The sequence below is a fragment of the Strix uralensis genome, chromosome 11 (genome assembly GCF_047716275.1).
Source record: "Strix uralensis isolate ZFMK-TIS-50842 chromosome 11, bStrUra1, whole genome shotgun sequence".
Lineage (NCBI taxonomy): Eukaryota > Metazoa > Chordata > Aves > Strigiformes > Strigidae > Strix > Strix uralensis.
The window spans coordinates 2,637,170-2,658,493 of NC_133982.1; the positions used below are offsets into that span (position 1 = coordinate 2,637,170).

At 48.0% G+C, this 21,324-nt stretch overlaps 1 protein-coding gene across 1 annotated transcript in view; it reads right to left on the reverse strand.

Moving 5' to 3' along the window:
• TRIP4 (thyroid hormone receptor interactor 4) overlaps window positions 1-18,954 on the reverse strand; it is a 33,537-nt gene extending 14,583 nt beyond the window's left edge. Inside the window, exons 1-11 of the mRNA XM_074880431.1 lie at window positions 18,817-18,954; window positions 18,000-18,166; window positions 17,647-17,783; window positions 14,010-14,243; window positions 13,001-13,079; window positions 11,196-11,325; window positions 10,670-10,885; window positions 9,997-10,123; window positions 9,089-9,276; window positions 7,866-7,990; window positions 6,960-7,051 (exon numbers count right to left, since the gene is read on the reverse strand). Of these exons, the coding sequence (XP_074736532.1) occupies window positions 6,960-7,051; window positions 7,866-7,990; window positions 9,089-9,276; window positions 9,997-10,123; window positions 10,670-10,885; window positions 11,196-11,325; window positions 13,001-13,079; window positions 14,010-14,243; window positions 17,647-17,783; window positions 18,000-18,166; window positions 18,817-18,902 (1,581 nt within the window). The 5' untranslated portion in view covers window positions 18,903-18,954. The remainder of the gene's footprint in view (window positions 1-6,959; window positions 7,052-7,865; window positions 7,991-9,088; window positions 9,277-9,996; window positions 10,124-10,669; window positions 10,886-11,195; window positions 11,326-13,000; window positions 13,080-14,009; window positions 14,244-17,646; window positions 17,784-17,999; window positions 18,167-18,816) is intronic.
• Window positions 18,955-21,324: the final 2,370 nt, after the last annotated feature.

Here is a 21,324-nt window from a genome sequence, read left to right on the forward strand (position 1 = left end):
ACTTCGCATAAGGAAAAACTCCCCCATCTCTTACCGTCTATAATCCAAACCAGCTGCATGCCTGCTCTGCTCTGCTCCTAGAACCACGAACCAGGGGGGCTTTATGTGGTGAGAAACTGAATAAAGAGATGCATCACCCATAGGTCCCTGCAAGTCAGGCTAATGCCTAATACCATTTGATCTGGCATCAGGCTACACACAAAAGACAAATTCACCTTAGGAGAATTCAGGGACCTGTAAAGTTCAAAGGCCTTTCGTCGTTTGCAATCATTAACAGCCACCTAGATTGCTGCAGAAGGGAGTATATCTGATCTAGCCTTCAAAACCCTGCTAAAAATCATTCATCAGCAGAGGTGCAATAACTAAGCCTCAGGAATGAGAAGGCAAATATCCTGTTGGTGGGGGGTGAGCGAAGGTGCCAGGACAGCCACAGCACCACACAAACAAGCATTTGTCTCACTCAGAGCCTACATTAGGAAACCTTTACTTCAGGGAGAAGGTCCTCGTAAAAAGTCTCTACGTATTTATACTGTTCTTCGAAGTACACGTCAATGTATATGTTTGCATTTCTCCCTCTCATTAACTTCTTTCTTAGAAAAATATTACCAGCGGACTATTGTTCCTTTATTCGGAGATAATCTAAACAGGCACCTTCTGGAGTCTAAATATAGAAAATTTCTACCCTTCTTCTTCACTCCCATTTGAGAATTTAAAGCAAGTCCTGTATGCTTGGCACCTGAGTCTCATTTTTTTTGCTGTTATTTTCACAGGGGAGGGAAGAGGAGGACAAGAGATTAAAGGCAAATTTCCTGAGAGGGAAAGATGGAGCCTATTTAAATGATAGTTGCAATCTCGTGGCACAAAAATAGCTCAGACGTGTTCCCTTGTGCAGATTTAGGACACTAAGTGATCACCTAGAAATGAAAAATAAACACTTTACTCCCGTCAAACATAATTACCCAATATTTCAGCCCAAGATAATAGCTACATCTAGATATCGGCATGTGTGCGCGCTTGCATTCAAAATAAGTCCAAACACACCTATCAACTACTAAAATAGCAGCAGCGGAAATGTTCTTTTTCCAGTTAAAGTAATAGTCTCTCAGATCAAAGTCATTAGCAAAATGAACATGGACTTCAGAGCACATTAAAACAGCATAAATGTAAATAGTTCCCTGCTTGCTTTAGACTCTTGCCAAGCCCTGCCTGCACCATCCCATGTTTCCCCAGCGAGCGCTGCTGAAGTCACCGACACCTCATGCAGGAAAAGAAAGGCAACTCCTTTCTCTGTTCAAGGTGTCGGTGACGTCAACCCCGGAGCAAGGAAAAGCTGTCGTCAACGCTCAGATCTCCATGGGGGGAAAAAAAGTTTCCAGGTCACCTTTAGCGCCGAAAAGCGTAACAAAGGGATCATTCTGGTCTCAACCAAGGCTTTTTGGGTGGCTGCCATGAAGAGAAGGAAACGAGCCCAGAATGCGCTCTGAGGAGGTGCAAGATGTGCAAAGCTCAACTGGAAATACTGAGATTTAAGAGCCACACGGAGGGATCTCCTGGCACCGGCCAACCGCCCGGCCTCAGCAGCCGGGCTCAATTCAGAAAGCAGCTTTTGCTTCAGTCCCCTGTGAACAGAGCAGGTGACACTCGATACCTGGAGTGGACTTTCCTACCTGACAATAACTCGTGCTCCTAGAGCAGCTTCAATCCAAAGCTCACAGTAAAATTAGGTGTAAATAACCTCTGACAGGGAAGCACAGCTTTATTTTCCACATGGGAAAGAGACCCAAAGGACCAGATTTAACTAGTTCATGCAGTAAGTAGCACAACTGGGATTAGGGCAATGTCATCTGACGTGATGCTGATTTTAATCACAAGGACATCTCTTCTCTGCTCTTCCTCTGCTCCCTGCCAGCTACTGCGTACAAGATCCTGTTCTGTCATCACTTCTCACATGGCCCTGAAGATTTGCAAACCACGTCAACGTCAGTCAGTCTTCAGATACTGTACGTAGGGCAGAGCTGCACGACTGACCCCTCTGAAGGGGTTACGCAAGGCCAGACTTACGTGTCCGGTAATAACACGGATAAATAACCAGTCCCTAATAATAACGGGGGCAGGGACTTGGTCTGAGTCCACCGGTGTAGCATCCAGCGAAATGGGGCATTGTTACTTGATTTTGGTTTTTGAGCATGTGTAAAAAAAAAAAAAATTAAATGAGGATAACGATAGAAAAATACCAGCAGGGTGCCACTAACATCTTCATTAGAAACCTGAGAAAGGATGCAAACAGCAAGGAAATTAAATCTGCAGATGGTACTAAATAGGGAGTGGGTGACAGCATCAAAAGGACCGAGTAATAATAGAAAATTTTCAGTAGGGACAGACTGGGAAGAGTCTCCCCTGCCTCTGGGAACGAATGGGCACAAGAGTCAAAGCAAACTTCCGTTGCTGCTGAAAAAGGCAGGACCACCATCAAAAGATGATAGACAGGGAACTATTTCACCTTCAGGTGGTGGGTATAATCTGCAAATGTGGCTTGCCCTGCACTTGTGAAATTATTTCTTTCAGAAAATACAAAGCTTTAAATACGAGTTGGCGAAGAGGAGAGTTATGAGTCAAAGCACACCACCTGGAAAGAGCTCCATGGTGGCTTAATCTCCGAGAAGTCTCTGCTGCCGCATCACATTACCTTGCTTGCTAACCTATCACAGATCCTTAGGAAAATATTCAATGTTTTTTGCATGCCATAAGTGGCAAAAACACATCGTCTTCCTTTCGCTCTCTCCCTGAAGCTAGGAGGAGTCTTTGTACACTGAGAAATGGCTGGATTACACTGCTGACAAGTGGCTTTGGTGCTGGTTGTTGATGAACCTGGGCTGAATCATCAGTGTGAGCAACAGGGATTTCCTACTCCCAGCGAGATCCAACTCGGATTTCTGAGCTGGCGCTGCACACTTCTTCATCTTGCTAGCATTCGCAATTAAATTAATCTCAGCTTCCTTCAGATGCACTTACTGCTCATGATAGTCCACAACAACATACATTTCCTCATAAACCAACTTCAGAAAGATGCTCAGGTCTCTGTATTCAATCTTAACAAGCTAGGGAAATGAACGCTGCATAAAGCGATCCTGGGGAAAAAAAAATGGACAAAACCACTGTAAAAAGGCAACAAATTCAGAATTATAAATAGTTTATAATATGGGACCAGCAAAAAGCCAGTGAAATATAAGTGGGGAAGTGCCATGGCATTGAGAAGAGAGGTAAATCTCCCACCAGCAGGTCTGGTAACAGTGCTCCTGGAATACACTACTCTTCCTCCAGTGCCTCTGTGGCCAAGCAGTGCCAGCAATCTGGGAGGAATTTATAGAGAACATAGCTAATTGTGAGGCTCCTCTATGGGAAGATTAAATGCTAGTTACCTACAGCACACTCTCCAGATTGTAAGAAGCTGTCACAGCTGTTCTACCAATGCCTGAAGAACATATCCACAAAGAAAGGGAAGGAATTGTTAGAGTGAGAAAAGTACTTGTGAGAGACCTGGATGTATTGTTCCACCACTGTTACAGAGAGCAGAAGAAGGATGAGAATCTTCATTTAAGACCAAAGTGCAAATTAGTGGATGCTGCAGAAGAAAAACCCTACACTGGCCCCAGTGTCCTTTCCTCTTCTCTCTCCCAAGGCTTGCTCCCGTACAAGGCCAAATGCGCCTGCAGATTTCATTATATTCCAGTCCCAAAGCTCCCTCTGCTGCTCGTACGCCAACCTCTCCCACTTCCGCCCACGATGAAGAGACACAACCTCATCAGAAATACTCCCTTCGTCTCTAGTTTCTAGACATCTCTGCTAAAAAATCTCACAGGGTTGGGGAAAACCAGAAAAGCACTTCATGAGAAACAGCCCCCAGCGGCCAATGCCCCTCAAACTCTTCCTGGCAAGAAGATGCCCATCAGTCTGGTGTGTCCTCTTCCTCCATCCCAAGGAATCCGTTTAGTCTGTCTCACAAGATGGTCTCGGTTCACTATCAAGCCCTACGTGGTCTGGTGATTACCATCAGACCAAACCTGACTTGTACAAGGGGCAGTGGAGTGCACAGGCATGAAATGGTATCAGGAACAGCTGTGCCACGCTTCGTACTAAGTGCAGACTTTGTAAGTTAATAAAACACATCCCAAGGAAAGCTGCTGCTCTGGATTTTGGGCATGGAGTCAGTCACAGCATCACAGACTCAGACCTCAGCAGGTCTCTATTCCAACCTCCCGATCAAAGCAGGGTCAGCACTGAATTCAGGCGAGGTTGCTCATGACTTTGTCCTGTCGGGTCTTGGAAACCTTCATGGGTGGAGACTGCACAAGCCCTCTGGGCAATGCCTACTCCAGTGCTTGGCTGTCCTCATGGGTAATTTTTTTTCTTAAGTCACATCAACCATTCCCCTTTCAATTTATGACACTTGTCTCTCATCCTCCTGCCGTGTACGTCAGCAAAGAGCCTGGCTCTGTCTCTATAATCTCCTTGCAGGAAGTGGAAGGTCTCTCTTCTTCGCTGCCTCTCTTCAGAGGGCACATGCTCTAGTCCACAACCATCTCGGTGGCCTCCACTGGACTCCAGTTTATCAACATCCTTTTTGTGACCACAGTATTCCAGATGTGGCTTAACCAATGCTGAGCAAAGAGGAATAATCACTTCTGCTGGCCATACTGGGCCACCATGCCGCCAGTCCTCCTTGATGCCAGGCCTGACGTGCAGCTCGCTGGCTGCCAAGGTCCCCAGTGCCTCTTCAGCAGAGCTGCTCCCCAGCACTGACGTGGGGGGTGAGTCCACCCCAGGTGTGGGGTTTGGCATTGGGCCTTCAGGAGTATCACGCCAGCCCTTTCCTCCAGCCTGCCGAGTCTCCTCTGAATGGCAGCCCTGCCACAGAGCACAGCCACTGCTCCCCCCAAGAGCAGCATTCAGAAACAAACTGTGGGGCACTCCATCTCCCCCTCCAGGTCATTGCTAAACGTATTAAACAGGAGAAGTTCGAGGAAAAAGCCCTGAGGAGCACCACCTGTAACCAGCCTCCAAGGAGATTATGAGGCAACCACCACTGCACTTTGAAGCCCGATGACCCAGCCAGGTGTCAACACTAGAAGTCCACCAGACTATAATGACTCATCTTGAATACATGCATGCTGTAGGAGACCAGGCTAAAAGCCTTGCTAAATACAAAGTAAAAGATATTCACCACTCTAACTGTTAGATCATAGAAGGTAAACGGGTTAGTCAAGTGTGATTTTATCCCCAGGTAAATCCACACTGGCTCTTCCCAATGTCCTTCTCCTCCACATGCCCAAAACTGGCTTCCAGGAGGAATCGCTCTATGAATTTCCCAGTGACCAAAGGGGAGCTGACTGGCCTGAAGTATCCAGGATCATCCTTCCTTCCCTTTTTAAAGATGGATGTAATAGTCACCTTTCTACAGTTATCAGGGTTCTCTCCTGATCTCCATAACCTTTCCAAGGTCAGAGTGGCCTCACAAAGACATCTGCCAACACTCTCAGCACATTTGGATGCACACCATCAGCACCCATGGACTTGTATGGGTTGAGATTTCTCAAAAGACTCCTGACTCCCTTCACTACAGGTTGTCCCTCCCCTCCTTGAACTCTGCTTCTAGGCACAAGATCTCTGGGATATCTTGCTGGTGAAGCCTAAGGTGAAGAAGGCCTCAGTATCTCAAACTTATCTGTGTCCCTGGCCACCAAATCACCTGCCTCATTCAGAAAAAGGCCACTTAAACATCCCTGACTCCCTTGGGAGTCTTGATCCACCGTAATCTCCAGATGTCCCTCCCTCCCTATATCTAGGGGGTCTGGTAATCCTCTCTGTAGGGTCTCTGTGAAGACCCTGTGGCTCTCCTGTCCATCCTCTCTGGTGGGAGGGTGCTCACCTCCCACAGCTCCTTCTCCTGGTGACTCAGTGCCCCAGCCAGAGCACAACTCTCAGCAGTGAGGCTACTGTGTCCTCCAGCTCCAGGAAAAAGCACCAGCAGCTACAGATCTAGATGCCTCTGTCTGGGCCAAGCTGCCCTCTCTTATAGCAGGGTAGTTGATCCTGCTAGCACCACAGGGCCAGGGACAAGGTCCCATGGCACATCATCACCATTGCAGCAGAGTTTTCTATGTTTCCACGCTGTCTTGTGTTTCCAGGCCTCTTCATGTCTTCTGCCACACAAATCACTGCAATAACTGCAAAAAGCTGGCTGTGCTCAGGGAGTTGTTTACTGTACTCCTAAAGCAGCCAAACAGGTACTGGACCCTTCCTAATCCAGAGTCCTCCCTGAGATCAGCATAGTTATACCCAGAGGTAGCAAAAAATTGCTGCCTGGCTGGGAAAAACTTGGAGCAACTCTTTCTACTACAACCCCGTGAAGTTTCTTTAAGAGAAACAATCAGTGCTTTTGAAGCCACATTCAGGTAAGATGTAAGCTCCCAAGTTTGCCAAATAAGGATGAAATCCAGAAATGCAAGATTAATGCATTGTAGGTTCCTGTCTTCCACAGTCCAGCACAGCCACAGCATCCTGATGCACATCCATCAGCAAGGGAAGCAACGACTGTCATGAGCCCTTGCAGCATGGTCTCTCTAGCTAGTGCCGGTTTAATTAAACAGGCGTGAGTCCTTACTGAAAAGAGTTTCAGAGTATGTGAGAAACTAGTTTCAATCAAACTACCTCACTGCCAGAGAGGCTGATGGTGGATTTAGTCAGTATTAGTCCACTGCTCCCTTCCACCACTGCTGAAATGAGTTTTCTCAGTACGTTCTCCTTCTAGCTGTACAACACCGTGTAGCAGTTGTGTCTCTCAACACAGTTTAAAATCTCCATTCAATGTCTTCTCCAGAGCATCTCAGAGAGGCGGGTTACACCACTTTAAACCTCTGCTGGCTAATGTAAGCTTGTAAAAGTTTATTTGCTGTACTCACCTGCTCATTAAATTGTTTTTGCGATAAACAATCGGTCACATCCACGCAGCCTAGGAGGCATCCCGAGGGATAATCGCTTGGAAATTCCACATCTGCATCAAAAGAAATAACTCTTCAGGGAGCCCACATCTCCACACACATAGCTGGGCTCTTCTAACCCCCAGGTGCCCTTCCCTCTCCTCCATGCACTTCTACTTTTTGAGACACAAGAAAACATACAGCAATTTTAACACCCTGTTGTTTTTTCCAGCTCAGGATTTTCATCACGACAGGACTAAGTTTGGGAGATATAATTATATATACGCGTTTCCCTGCTTAGCTTCTGACAGAGGAACACATAGTGCAGGAAGAGCTCCCTGCCCTGATGCGGGAGCAGACAATCCTGCTGTATGATACTTAAGGTGGGTGACGTGCAGAAACACTGCACAAAGAGGTGTGCAGTGCAGCCACCAGCATCCTCCTACCCACAGGAGAGCATAACATCTTCTGGAGAACCTGCAGCTTTCCAATCCTGATTTCCACAAGGTCAGAATACATGAAAAGCCTTTAACATCACTGTAAACAGACTGAAGCACAAGTCACTTCACACGCACGCATGCACACACTCAATAGCTTGTTGCTTGAGCTAAGAATAAAATAGTCCTTTGCTGTCAAAAGCTATCACAGAAGTCAGGTACAATGCGACAGCATTTGTGCTTGGAGTACGTGACCAGCTAAAGGATGGAGTTAAAATCTGCCACCGTACCCGTTCAGCTGACGAAATGCAGAAAGGAAGAAGAGAATTTCAAGAACAGAAGGTTAAAAAGCGAAGCAGTAATAACTGCTCAGCAGAGAGGGCTTTCTGACACTGCTCATTACGTGGCTCAATGTACCAAATAATACAAAGATCCAAGGAGAGAAGTTCACCTTTTCGGAGCAGCATTCTGTAGGTGGTCTCCAGTTCAGAGATTTCCTGAGGGGAAGGTCTTTTAGCAGTAGCTGCAATCCATAACCGCCCTCTATGAGATGTGTACCAGGTCCTGCCCTCCACCCTAGAGAGCAGAGGAGAACTTAGGACTTAAATTTCAGCAGAAATCATCCACACAGACAGATTTTTCAATCGAATGTTTCGCTATGCAATTCCTGCTGCTAAGCTTCGCCCTGGCTATTTAAACTCAAGCAACGTGTCAGCACTACAGAGAAGAGGTGAGATGGGCAAGAAATAATGCCACAAGCCGAGCATGTCCTCACTGCTCTAGATCAACAGCAAAGAAGGACATCAATTCCCTGCAGTATGCCAGACATGGGCGTAGGACACTCTGCTCATACAATTCCCTTACGAGCTCAGAAAGTTACGCACAGTAAGCATGCAATCTAGGGAGCAATAACGGAGCACACATCTGTACCAAGTGGTCATTAGCTGCAGCTCTCGGGGATCCCAGAATGGGCACTAGGCATCAACGCTGCAGCTGTATCGCAGTGGCTGACAGCACCCCCAGACCACCTGGATGCAGAAGTCGGGCACATTAAGATTTACAGCATCTTTAGCTTGGGAAGTGAAAAAGCTTTGCTCTCTAAAATGAAAAATTATGTGAAGGAAAGGGGAAAAAAGGGCTAAAGAAGATTATTTGATCTATATTAATGGTAGGAAAGGTGAATTAACACGCCAGGGATGCTGGGCTGAAGGAGCCTCTCTTTGTAACCTGATTCCTAGCCCAGAAGGGGAAAGTAGTGGCACGGGTGTATGCATGTGGTTGTTTTTTTTAAACACAGCCTGGTGCCACTGTTGGCTTCTTTATGATGGACAAGACAACCAGAAGTACATATTTCACATTTTCAGCTTATTTGCCTTTCAAATTCCAGAAAGGTACACCCCAACTATAGTGTAGAAATCTCAGTCTCTCTCTAAATTTACCCACTATAAAGAAACTTATACCTTCCAGGTTAGCTACTCTCATGAAAAATGGATTCATCGGCTTCTCAAACCATCAGTACACTGGATGAGGAAGCATGGTTTCCAAACCTGGACCTATCGGTCACTGTAAAAAAGCAAGCGAGTCCACAGAGGTCCTCTGAGGAACACAACTTCCCATCCCACCTACGAAGCAAGAGCTGGTCAGGATACATCACAGTTCAAGCCACCCCTTTACCTTTTGATTCCTCTTATGAGCAAGGAAGCCCAAGGCTGGTGCATGCTGAGGCACCAACCATCATCTGAGATCTCCTGCAGCTCTCGATCCTGAATCCGCAGCCTGTTCCGCTCCAAGCCAGACTCATTTCCAGTGTCCATGGAATGGATGGCTTTCCTGTGCGGGAGCAAACCAGTTTGGTCCACCCACTTCAGTGATCAAAAGAAACAAGAAAACAGTTAGCACCTCTCTAGGAAACAACGCAAAGTGCAGATCCTATTTGAAGTTCTTCTTCGTGTAAGGCCAGAGGTACTACTCTTATTGGGATCACCCTTCCTTCCTTGCAAACTCACTGCGCTTACTTGCCACACTTTGGCAGTAGAAAAAGCAAGGTCGTGCTCCACTCTGTGCAGCTTTTCCTTTCTATGCATCACAGCTAAACTATGGATTTAAAGATTAAATCTATCTGCTGGTATCTCAGACCATTCACAGGAAGATACAATTTTCAAAGCATGTTCACAGCCATCAACTCCCAAAACGGGGAATCGTCCAACCTCCAAATGCTTAGTGTGCACCAAGAACACCACGATTAAAGTGGAATTACAGGGTAGAGATTATGCCCTTTGGAAACTGGAAATCTGGCAGAAAAGGCTTCACAGAAAGTGACCCAACCTTAGGCTGACTCTCAGAAATTCTTCCACATTCCTGAAAAGGAGGTAGGAGACTAAAACTCACATCAACAAAACCTACCAAGAGCAGGGAAGAGGGCAGGGTATTGGCAAACCTTCCCTGTCCCCAACTCAGATGGCTAATGAAGATCTCTCAGACCAGGGGAGGAAAGAGGAAATACAAATGGGCCAGAATTTACAATTCTTAAACTTAACTCTCCCAAAGTTAGTCATGGAATAAATCACTGAACCCATACTGACCAAAGGAGCAGGCTGAAGAAGACGGGGATTCACTAAAACACCAGAACTCAGAGTCATCTTTGCTTCCAGGCTCCCAGCTGGCTTGCTCAGTGTGCCACAATTAATGGCTTCGATGGTTTCATCCAGTCTGTAAGCACAAACAAGGGGCTTTAAAATTCCCTGCTTCCCCCTGGCAACATCTCCCTTCTTCCTGCACAAACGCTTCTGACCCAAAGCATTTTTCTACCACCTCCCCTAACTAAATGATTTCCTTGCTTGGTCTGATTTGTAGTTCGAACAGTCGCTCTTCTGTACCGCAGAAGCTCGGCTTGGTTTGAATTTGAGATGAACTGGTTCTGTTGAGATAGGTCTTCTACAGCATCTCTTTCCAGGGCAGCTTTATCTTTAACAGACATGCCAGCTATTGAAACCTCATGCAGGCCTCACTCAGCTGGGCTCAGGAGAGGGTCTCAGCAGAGCTGCGCTTAAAGAGATGATATGCTGCAAGCCAAAAAGACCCTCAAGGAAGAAAAGGACACAAAACTTGCATCCTAGTGTCAGAGGTGCCCTTCAAGGGATCGGCTTGCTCAGCTTTCCTTACGCTTGCTCTTCCAGGTTCAGCCAGACCACTATCCATAACGATTTTCACCTCCCTGCTCTCAGGCATGCCTTCGCGCCGCCAGTTCCCACTCACTTGCTGTGGTATTCAGCCATGCTGTTGTCTTCCTCCAGGATCTGCCTGCCAGCAAAGTCGATGGTGATTTTTTTAGCAAGCCGAGAGGCGTGACGCAGCTCCCGCAGTTCCTGCTCTCTCTTCTGGAGGGCTTCCCTTTCCTGCTTGGAGAGCCACTGGTTGGAGTCTGTGGCAAAGTAATCTGATTCATCATCAATGACCTGGGTTCGACGCACACTGGTGAGAAACAATCACAGTGGTAGAGGATGAGCACAGTGAGACAGTGACACAGCACTGCCTGCCCCACACCTGCCTTCCTCAAACCTGCCTTCCTACCGGCTCCTTTCTGCTCTCTCTAGAGTGCCAGACTGTCAGGGACACAAACCAAGGACATCCAAACAGGACCCATTTGAGGGGTTCACCCTGGTTCCACCAAATGCCAACCTTAAGGTGTCTGTAGCTACAGCCCAGGTTTTAGAAGGAACTCCCTAACATTTCTGTTCAAGGCAGCTTAGCCTGACAGATAATCTCACAGCCAGTATCTTACCTTGTCCTGTCAAATTCCAACAACTTGTCTTTGTGTTTCACAGCCATCTCCAGGCCTGCTTTAAGTCTAGCTTCTTGTCGAGGCAGTAAGTCTTTGCTTATGGCATCCAAATTCCCTGAACTTTCAGCACCTGAGATAGAAAACAAATCACAGCTCAGTAGTCAGTTGTTTAAAGCCCAGTCTCGGTGGGCCTGGCTGCAGAAATGCCCCCTAAACAAATGCCATTCCAGGAGCTAAAAGAAGAACTTTGCACCAAGATCAGCGCCTTTCCAAACCAGGTTCAAGTCCCAATTTTCCCCCTAGCCCCTTTCACAGACTCCTTCCTCCCAAGAGGAGGAAGCATTTAAATACCACAGTGACAACATCTAGGTAGTGTTTAGAGAGAAGGTCTTTGTCTTTGGTTCTCCTTCACCCTTCCCTAACAATCTGGGCAGTCTAAATTCTGCCCATCACCAGCCACAGGCCTTGAGTCCCCTCCTAAAAGCCAAATTCTCTCCTAAGTGTTGTCACCTCCACAAAGAGACTCCTGGTCATGACAGATCGCTGACAATTGCACTGACAATTGCACTGACAGAGCAAGCCTTCTGTCTGCTGCTGTATGAGCCTCTCGCAAATGAAATCCTCCCCCAACACACCTCAGCAGGTTTTTCAGACCAGTTGTTGTTAGTGATGGAGAAATCTATTCCCAGCAACGATCTCTTCTTTCCTACCATCTCTGGCAAGGGGCCAAAACCCAAACAAACAAACAAAAGGGAACCAAAAAAAAAAAAAAGTTTTCTTTTTCAGCTTTCACCTACACAGATAATGCACAAAGCAAGACCTGGCAGGGGCAGAAAGGAAGACCAATAAAATGGGTAAGAAAAGGGGATCCTGGAGTACATCAGGATCTCTACGGGAAGATTATAAACAGATCGAATCTGTGATCAGCTGTTATTCTCAAGGACTTACAGGACCTCCTGCCATCTCAGCAGCTCTAAAGAGAAGTTGACACTGAGACCCAGAGTAAATATTTCCCCAGCAAAGTGTATTTTTCAACCAAGAACACTGTGACCTTGGCTGTATTTCAGCTAAACTCAGACAAACATCCCCACAATGCACAGGTCTTCGCTGGGAGACTGGGTATTATTTCCTCTTGCTTTCCTTGGCTCTGTTCCTATTTTTAGCTCCCAAGATAAGTGTTAGACAAGAAGAGTCATTAGAAAATATTAACCACCACCTCTCTAGACCTAGCAAATCAGATAGCAGCACTTCATCTTCCACAGCACACATTCCACATGAGACTTATCCTAATTTTCAAGGACTGCTGCAATGGTCCAGTTCATGTGATGGATTCAGGAATGCCTAACGAGCAGCCTTGGGGCCTCTGGGTAAGGACATTACACACTGCCATTTGACACTCACAGTTATCACCTCTGTTGAAGTCCAGAAATGCTGCCGAGTGCTTGCAGAGAGGACACAAGGAGCCAACTTCCCAGCAATTCTTTTAATGCCCACCACAGACACCGTGCAGCAATGAGCACAAGTGGCTCAGTAAAGCCTGAAGTAAATAAAGTTCACAAATCGTCCTGGTAATTTACATCCCAGAGAAACATTCAGGTGTCAGCTCCTGAGAATTACCTTTAGACTTTGCCAGCAACATTTTATAATTTGGTCGAATGGACCTAGACAATTTACACACGAGGACACACACACTCTCATTCCTACACAACATCAAGGCAAGTGTAGGACAGTGAGGCAGAGGAAGGCTCCTGCTGCTGCATAACTGATTGGATTCATTATATTACAGGTACATAATTGCTACTGACCAGCCATGAGCTTCTTCAGCAACTTCTGGCTCTTGTTTGAGTCCCGTTGAAGAATGTCCTGTTCTTCTTTAGTGCACACCTAAGGGAAAAAAAGAAAATTAAGACTTAGGAAGGACGTCACAAGCTTGACCAGCTTCAGAGCTTTGGACAACAGCTCAGGGTAAGCCATTCAAAATGGCCAACATAGTCCACACCTCGTTCCCTTCAGTGCTATTTACACAGGGAGAATCCTAGTTCTTTGCTAAAAGCAATTCATGAGAAACATATAGCTTGGTCTTCCTTGGTTCTGTGGGTGGGCACACTGCTAGGTGATCTCAAAGGACAAGAAATGCACTCAGAACCTCCCCAAGCAGATGAACACACAGGTCCTCTATCTTGGTTGGCCACCTGGAGCTAAACAGATCTTTAAAAATAGCAACCAATCTGGTTTAAAACATTTTCTTTACCCCAACAATATTCCCCTCTCTCCTGAAGTTAACCTTACATAATCTGCTGTCATTAACTTGCCCCCTTTCTCCAAAAGGCACCCTTTCAACCAAACACAGGGTGTAACAGGTTCCCTAAATGATGCATACTGCACGAGTGTTGAAGAAAAGTCAGCACCCTGGCCCTGGCCACATCTCCCGTCCCTTACAAGGCTACCAGGGCTGGGCCCAGGATGGGGCTGAAGCCTTGCACACGTTTTGCACACTACAGTGATGCACAGGACAGCCACAGGTGACTGTCACAAATCAGGCAAGCTCTGAAGTGATGTAAATTATGAGGGAAACCTCTTCGCTCTCCGATGCAGCACATCATAAAAGAAACACAAAGTGACTTGAAGCCACAGCAGTTCTCCTTCCCCTAAAAGGAGATAGTACAGGTTCTTTCCTGCCCAGCTTTAGAGCTTGGAGAACTTTGCTAGAGGAACTTTGATCTGAGAGGCTGATTCAGCCCCGTGCCATTTCAAAGCCCTGAGCAAACTACGCCACATTCAAGCACAGCAAATAAAAACCACCTCGTTACTAACCAGAGCACCACAGAACAAGCAGGGTCCAGAGCCCTCCTGCTCGCAGACAATGCGCCCACAAACCAAGCAGTTGTTGATGAGCTTGTGCTTCTGGCCCAGGCACTCACAGGCATGACGCCCAGGGATCAAGACGGCCAGCTTGTCTTGCCCCTCCTTGGTATACAGGCTGACATATTTGGGCTTCTTCTTAGAGGAATTGCTACTGCTGCTGACTCCACTGCTGCTCTCCTGTGCCTGAGAAGCAAAAAAATAAACTGTATTCACAGTGCAATACCAGCGGCAGAGAGAAAGCACCCACCCTTGAACAGGCTGGGGAGACTCAGACAAGTGTTATTCTGCTTAACTGGAATGAAACTTGGACCAGACCCCAGATTCAATGGGAAGACAAGCTTTGGCCTGCCAGAAAAGGTCCAAGGAATCTAAACAAAGCAAGGACATAAGGATGTTGCTGATCCAGTTGATGTTGGCTGTCACTGAAAGGTAAAACTGCTTGGGTCTAGACAGCAGGTGTGCTGTCAGTCCTCCGGACCTGCAATATCAACTCACAGGTATTTAGCAGCTTTGACCAGCAGCTCAGCTACTCCCGGATTTATTTTCAAGGGCTGTTTAGATAATAGCAATGCCCTATTTGTGACCGTGAAGTTCTGTGCATGCCTATCCCCAGAAACAGAGCTGCTGGTGGCAGCAGGACCTCTTCATTCACAGCCAGTTCACCACCCAGCATTTTTTACATTTTCCACCTGGCACTGCCACCTGAGCAGAGGTTTTTCATGCACTGCGTGTTCAAGTATTCAGCTGTAATGTAAATTCTCCTCCTCATTTCATGACTTGGCATCAGTGATTCTGTGATTTGCCTCTCCGAGTTTCAATCAGGGACTGCATTTGATCAGGCTTTGGGTCAGGGACTAAGCTTTGGGTCAGGCTGAGGTAGAGAAACCCTGATCAGAAACAAAGCACGATATTTTAGATGATAGCTGGCTTAATAATCTAATAGTGGAGTTCTCTGTTTTCTCGCTCAGACCTTACACCTTGATCAAAGAAACAAAGGGTTCCTCCTCCCACCCGACATCTCCTGCAGGTACCGGATGAGAAGTGAATTGTTGAGAAGTTAATTGCAGGAATTAATTACAGCACAGAAATCATTCCAAGGGAACGGAACAAAGCCAACTGCTACCACTTCTCTGGCAATACTCAAAACCAGATGCTTTGGGAAGCACACACAACACACTCCAGGCACAAACCTGTCTCCTAACACTAGATGAGACTGGTTTCAGCCATGAACTGCACGCCAGCCATGACCGAGAAAGACTAGGACTTATTACCCTTATCTATTCCAGCAAGCAGCACTCCAACATAAACGCACTCTCTGGCCTTTAGCTGTCCTATCTGTGACACACTTGAAAATCCTCTTGCAGCGCAAGCACAGCTTTTCTTTGCCTCTCCTCTCCACAGTCTCTCTCAACAATAGAAGAGAGGATTTCTCAGAAACCCTTTCCCAGAAAGCCTGTTTTCATCCACCACAGAACAACTCGCTTTCTCTGCCTGCTGCACGCTAGAGAACCACCCCTGCTCCCTGACCCACACCTCAGCTAGCACTGCTTCTACGTCCCACATCCTCCCACGCTGCTTTTCGCAGTGACGGTCCATGCTGCGGCTTTAGGACACCTCTTGTCTTGACTCTTTCCACCTGCTCTCAATAGAAGCAGGCTACTGGTTTAGTGACAAGTGGATGCAGCATTTCCAGTTCCTCCAGTTCTGCCCAACTGGCTTTACTGTCACTGCCAGATCCAAACACTACTGCCATGAAAAAAACAAAACAAAACAAAAACAGATAAAGCAACCTTGGTTAAGGAAAGCTTGGCAGAGCTTCCTCAGGGTTTTTTAATTAAGTTAGAAGATAACTACAAGGAAATAGAACATTAGTGTCCATTTTTAACCCTCCAGTTCAAAAAATGTGGTTTTTTGTCTTACAAACAAAGACTTCTACAAACACTTTAAGTATTTGCAGCCTCCCCGCTACAAAAATTTCAATTTAAAAACATAAATTTAAGTTCCACTATTAATTCAGGTGCAACCGTGACTCTCAGGATTTGAATGTTGCTCAGTCAGGGTTGCACCTGGATAAATCATGGAATTTAATTTTGGGAGGGGCAACGTGCTCTGTGTTTACAGGATGAAGGACTCCACTGCAAGTCTAACGATGCAAGTCAAGTGCTGCACATCCACACACTTATTTCTGTGGAGCACACTCTTGCACTCAGACAGCAATAGAGCGTCTGCTGTATTCGATGCAACCTGGGACTGCAGCTGCACACCTGGATCCGTACCTAAGGAAGGACCTTGGGTTCCCAGCAAGTAGCTCTGAGGCAAAACCCACTACACCGGAAATAAAATCCAGAAATTCAGCCTAGGCAATTAACACTTAACAGCAAAGATCATCATATCTGATGCAATGACTGTGGGAAATGGTTCTGCTGCAAGAAGTTAGTTAACTATCACAGAGAAAGGCAACTGCTGCTTGACAATACCAGGATTTCTTGGTTTTTAGTGTTTCTATGCAGTTTCTTTCATTGCAGCTCAGGCTGTTTATGAATACTGCAAAACAACATCTCCACAAAAATCAGACATCTCAATTTCAACACTAAAGGTGCAGGAGTGGAGCTGAACAGCAGAGGGAACTGGCCAAACCATAGCTGCTGCTCAGTGGAAGGCACTCACTACAGCTCTCAGATTCCTCTGTCTAGGAAGCCCAAGGGTTCCTCTCTGAAGCAGCCTGAAATATTTCAGTTGCCAATTAAAGTTTTACTCAGCGTGACTGGGAAGTTTTAAATACAGCAAAAAGGAATGTTCTACCCACTTGGTAGCTTCCTCAATTCTTCAACCTTCACATCTCTGCTTTAAAGAATACTTTATATTACTAATTACAGCATCTACTTCCATCGTCCACTCTCTCATCTGGGCTTCTTTGAGGGGGATTAAAATCCATTTTGACATGATCACTACCAGATGACTATTTTACTCTCCGTTAACGAAATACAACACTCTCCACAAATATATACAATCGTTCTTCCCATCCTCATATTCTTTGCCCCACAGCAGTGAGACTCCCAGCAGGACACACAGGTTACAAGCCCAGCCTGTCCAAACCCACAGACAGCTTTGAACAGTCAACACACAGAAAGAGTTACCCCTCTCATGGCAACTGGGTAACCGTACAACCCGCTGACAGTGCGCCTGCAGTGTGGGACCCTCACCCACCCCAACACCTGCCAAAGTATTTGCTCCGGTTATAGCTTGTGGCTGCCACGCTGCATGCTATCTAGGAGTGCACAAAGACACACAAACGTGTATCTCACAGAAGCTGTGCTGTAGATAAGACAACAGGGGGTTCGCAGGGGGAGGCCAGCATTTCTTAGACCCTGTGACATAGCTGGGAAACACAAACATGCTTTCAGGTACATAGTTCCCTTCGTCAGGGCTCTGATAACAAAAGATTCGTTATTTCTGAGTGCTTATTCCCGCTTTCCAATCACATCTTTTGTTAGTTTGATATGACCTTTCCCCACGACGCAGGTTCAAAGCATGCCCTCAGCGCCCGCTGACACACAGCCTGCCCTCGCACACCAGGCACACTCACCTTGGCCAGGTCCAGGGGGGTTTTCACTTCCTCTACGTGTGCGCTTGGCTCAGCATACGCGGGTGTCTCCTGCTTGTTCCTTCCTTTGCGTTTACCCTTTTTTGCTTGGTCTCCAACCCGAGGCGCTTCTGAAGTCTCTGGAAGTGTGCGTAAGCAAAAAGAAAGGCTGGGTAACTACCAACAAGAGAAAGATGTCCCTGAACTCCTCTAGGTGAATGAAAACAGGCTTTACGCTGTCACGACGAACAGAAACAGGAACAGACATGGGCATTCGTCACACGTAATTGTTTACAACAGAATAACTGAGACAACCTAATTTGGGACTTTAATTCCTTCCTTGCCATACCACTCACCGTCCTTCTTCCGATATGCTGGCAAAGGCTCAGACAGCAGCTGGGAGGATTTCCGCCACCTGGCCAACAGTTCTTCCACAAACTGACTCTTCTTGCCATCAGTCCCCTGAATGAGGTCAACAACATACTCCCGGATCTCATCCTCATTTGTTATTGACAAGATGTACCTGCGAAAGGACAGGATAGAGAAAAATGGGTAAGGGGGCTTCTGTCCTGAGGAAACCTATCATCTAATCGCACACATATGCAATTTATCTCTCCTCTTCATATCAGGCTTCTACAGAGACTATGGTAAGAAATGGGCTTATAAGTCAGATTTTGAGACAGACACTTTGGGAAATCCCCTGTGGCTGTTTCAGTGAAAAAAACCACAAGGCAACTTATCTTTCTCCCCCTGTTCCAGCACAAAGTGACATCCCCCCTAACCCTTCTGCCAAACACTAAAAATTTCACCCCCCGAGACTCCAGTTCCCACCAAATCACACTAAAAAAATCTAACCATAAACCAACAAGCTCCTGCTTAAACATAAGGAGACAGCAGCGTGCCCTTCCTCACCTGCCCACGAGGACCCCACACCCCTCCCCGCCGCCTCGCGGCCCCCGGCCCCCTCACGAGGCGCCCACCTGTGGGACAACCCCGGGCGCAGATCGCCGGGTCCCCCGAGAGTGGCTTTGAAAGCACCATCTGCCCTGTGTGTTGGCCCGTGGGGCAGAGATGGACCCGGAGGCGACGCGAGGGGCCACCGCGGCCTGTCTCAGGGACCCGCTAGGCCCCGGCAGGGGGTACGGCCCCGTCCCACCCCCCCGCCCCGCTCACCTCACCACCTCCTCGCCCACATCCAGCCCGAAGTCTCCACGCAGGTGCTGGACGCACCAGGCCAGGAGCGGGCTGGGCGCCGCCATTTGCCGCGCGGGGGAAGGGAAGTGGCGCCGCACCGGCCCAACGCCGTGTGTGTGTCCCCGGGAACGCGGCCGCGGCGCCACCGTTCCGGGCCCCGGCTCTCCGCACGAGGAGAGCCTCATCCCTCAGAGCGCTCCTAACTCCTCGCAAACCTGACCGTACCTGCGGACTATTTAACAAGAGGGAAGCTTTCCTCACCCACAGGCAGATTCGCTGCCTCCCCGAATCTCTTCTCCACCAGCCCACGTCCCTGTGCCACAGCAGGTGGTCGCAGGGCTCTGCCAAAGCAACACCCAGCTCCGAATCCCGCTCCCGACCCTCGGCTCCCCGGTGGGACGCATCTGCGGAGCCAGCTCTGCTCTTGCTCGAAAGCTCTGCTGAAGGCAAAGGCCAGAAACTGTGTAAATTTGCATGAAAGAAAAAGTGCAGCTCACCAGTCTACATGGGCTTGTAGGGAGAGGAGGGAATATTTAGGGTTAGGCTTAAGGTGTGATAGTCTACTCTTGAAAAACCAAAACCACATCCCAAACAAAGTAAAAACATACTATTCTTAGCTCACGTTTCACATGTGCCAGCACCACAAGACAGAAGGGAATGGAGAATTAGGCCATCATTTAAAAAAAAGAAGCCAGCACTAAAAGCCTGATGAAGCAAACACACATTAGGATGAACATTAAAAGATAAAGAGAGCGATAACTGTTGGAAAGGGAGAGGATGTATTTGGGACCAACAGCCGCTGAGACATTGGACACGCTGGACAACTGATGGTGTGATTTCCTGCAAAAAATACGGCTCTGGCTGGGTGTCAGAGAGTGACAAAGCTGCCAGGCTAAAGCACAGCGAGGCCTCGACTGCCTGCACAGCTCCCGTCACATTCGCAGGGTGCAGCTGCCACCAAGGAGCCTCATACTGGGGAGTCTGTTGATTTAATTTGTCATAACGTGCTCTTTCGCTGAAATCGAGGGTGCCTGGCCTTCCTCCCCATGTGCTGCTTAGCTAAACCTTCATACAGCAAGACTTCACTTGCACGTCAGAGGGAGCTCCAGGCATAGGCTGGAGGCACGAGATCACAAACGGGCCCATCCCTGCACTGCCGGTGTCCGGGCTCCGTGCCTACCTGGGCTCCCGAGCTGCCTCTGTGTCCCTCCTGGCTTGCTGCCTTGTTCCCCGGGGACCTGGACCTTGCTCCCCAGGGACCTGGATTACTTTCTGGCACTGCCTGTCCATTGGTGTGTCACCACAGTGCTTGCCCAGTCCTGCAGTGCGTTTGATTCAGGAACAGATCTTGCTGGAAAAGACCACAAAGAAACATCATTTTTCAACCAGAGCAATTCTCCAACCCTGCTCCCTGTGACTTTACACTGAACCCACCTGAACTTACACTGGTGCAGGAAAAAAAAGTGTCTTGGACCAAAATGTGACATACTGCAGGTCTTTCCGTGCTCCAGCCATTGTGACTCACCCACATGGTTTTAAAAATGCTGTAGGTGGACAGCAAACCGTTGGGAGCCAAGGCTTCATCTCTGCTAGCACCTGGGAAGGGAACAAACTTCCCTCTCTCAGAAAGGCTTGGTGGTGTCGGCAGCGCTGCCCTCAGCTGAGCACAGCCATCACAACTTGCCACAGCAGGGAGCCGCATCACTCTTCCTCCTCTCCCCTCCAGGACTGCTGCGGTATCAACAGGGGGGAGTGCCAGTGCTGGGCTGTGGGTACCAGCCCCTGCAACGAGGTGGGCAGCAGCGAGGGAGCAGCGGGCAGCGAGAGCCCCGCTGCCATGGAGGGACCTGGGGGGTGTTGATTGCCAGCCGGCTGAACAGGAGCCAGCAGTGTGCCCAGGTGGCCAAGAAGGCCAATGGCATCCTGGCTTGTATCAGCCATAGCGTGACCAGCAGGGACAGGGAAGGGATCTTACCCCTGTGCTCGGCACTGGTGAGGCCGGACCTCGATGAGTGGGTCCAGTTTTGGGCCCCTCACTCCAAAAAGGCCATTGAATGACTCGAGCGTGTCCAGAGAAGGGCAACGGAGCTGGTGCAGGGTCTGGAGCACAGGTCTGATGGGGAGCGGCTGAGGGAACTGGGGGGGTTTAGTCTGGAGAAGAGGAGGCTGAGGGGAGACCTCCTGGCCCTCTCCAACTCCCTGGAAGGAGGATGCAGAGAGAGGGGATGAGTCTCTTGAGCCAAGGAACCAGTGCCAGGCCAAGAGGGAATGGCCTCAAGCTGCGCCAGGGGAGGTTTAGACTGGATATTAGGAAAAATTTCTTCACCAAAAAGGTTGACAGGGACTGGAACAGGCTGCCCAGGGAAGTGGTTGAGTCACCATCCCTGGAGGTATTTAAAAGATGCGATGCTTAGGGACGTGGTTTGGTGGTCAACTTGTCAATGTTAGGTTAACAGTTGGACTTGATGATCTTAAAGGTCTTTTCCA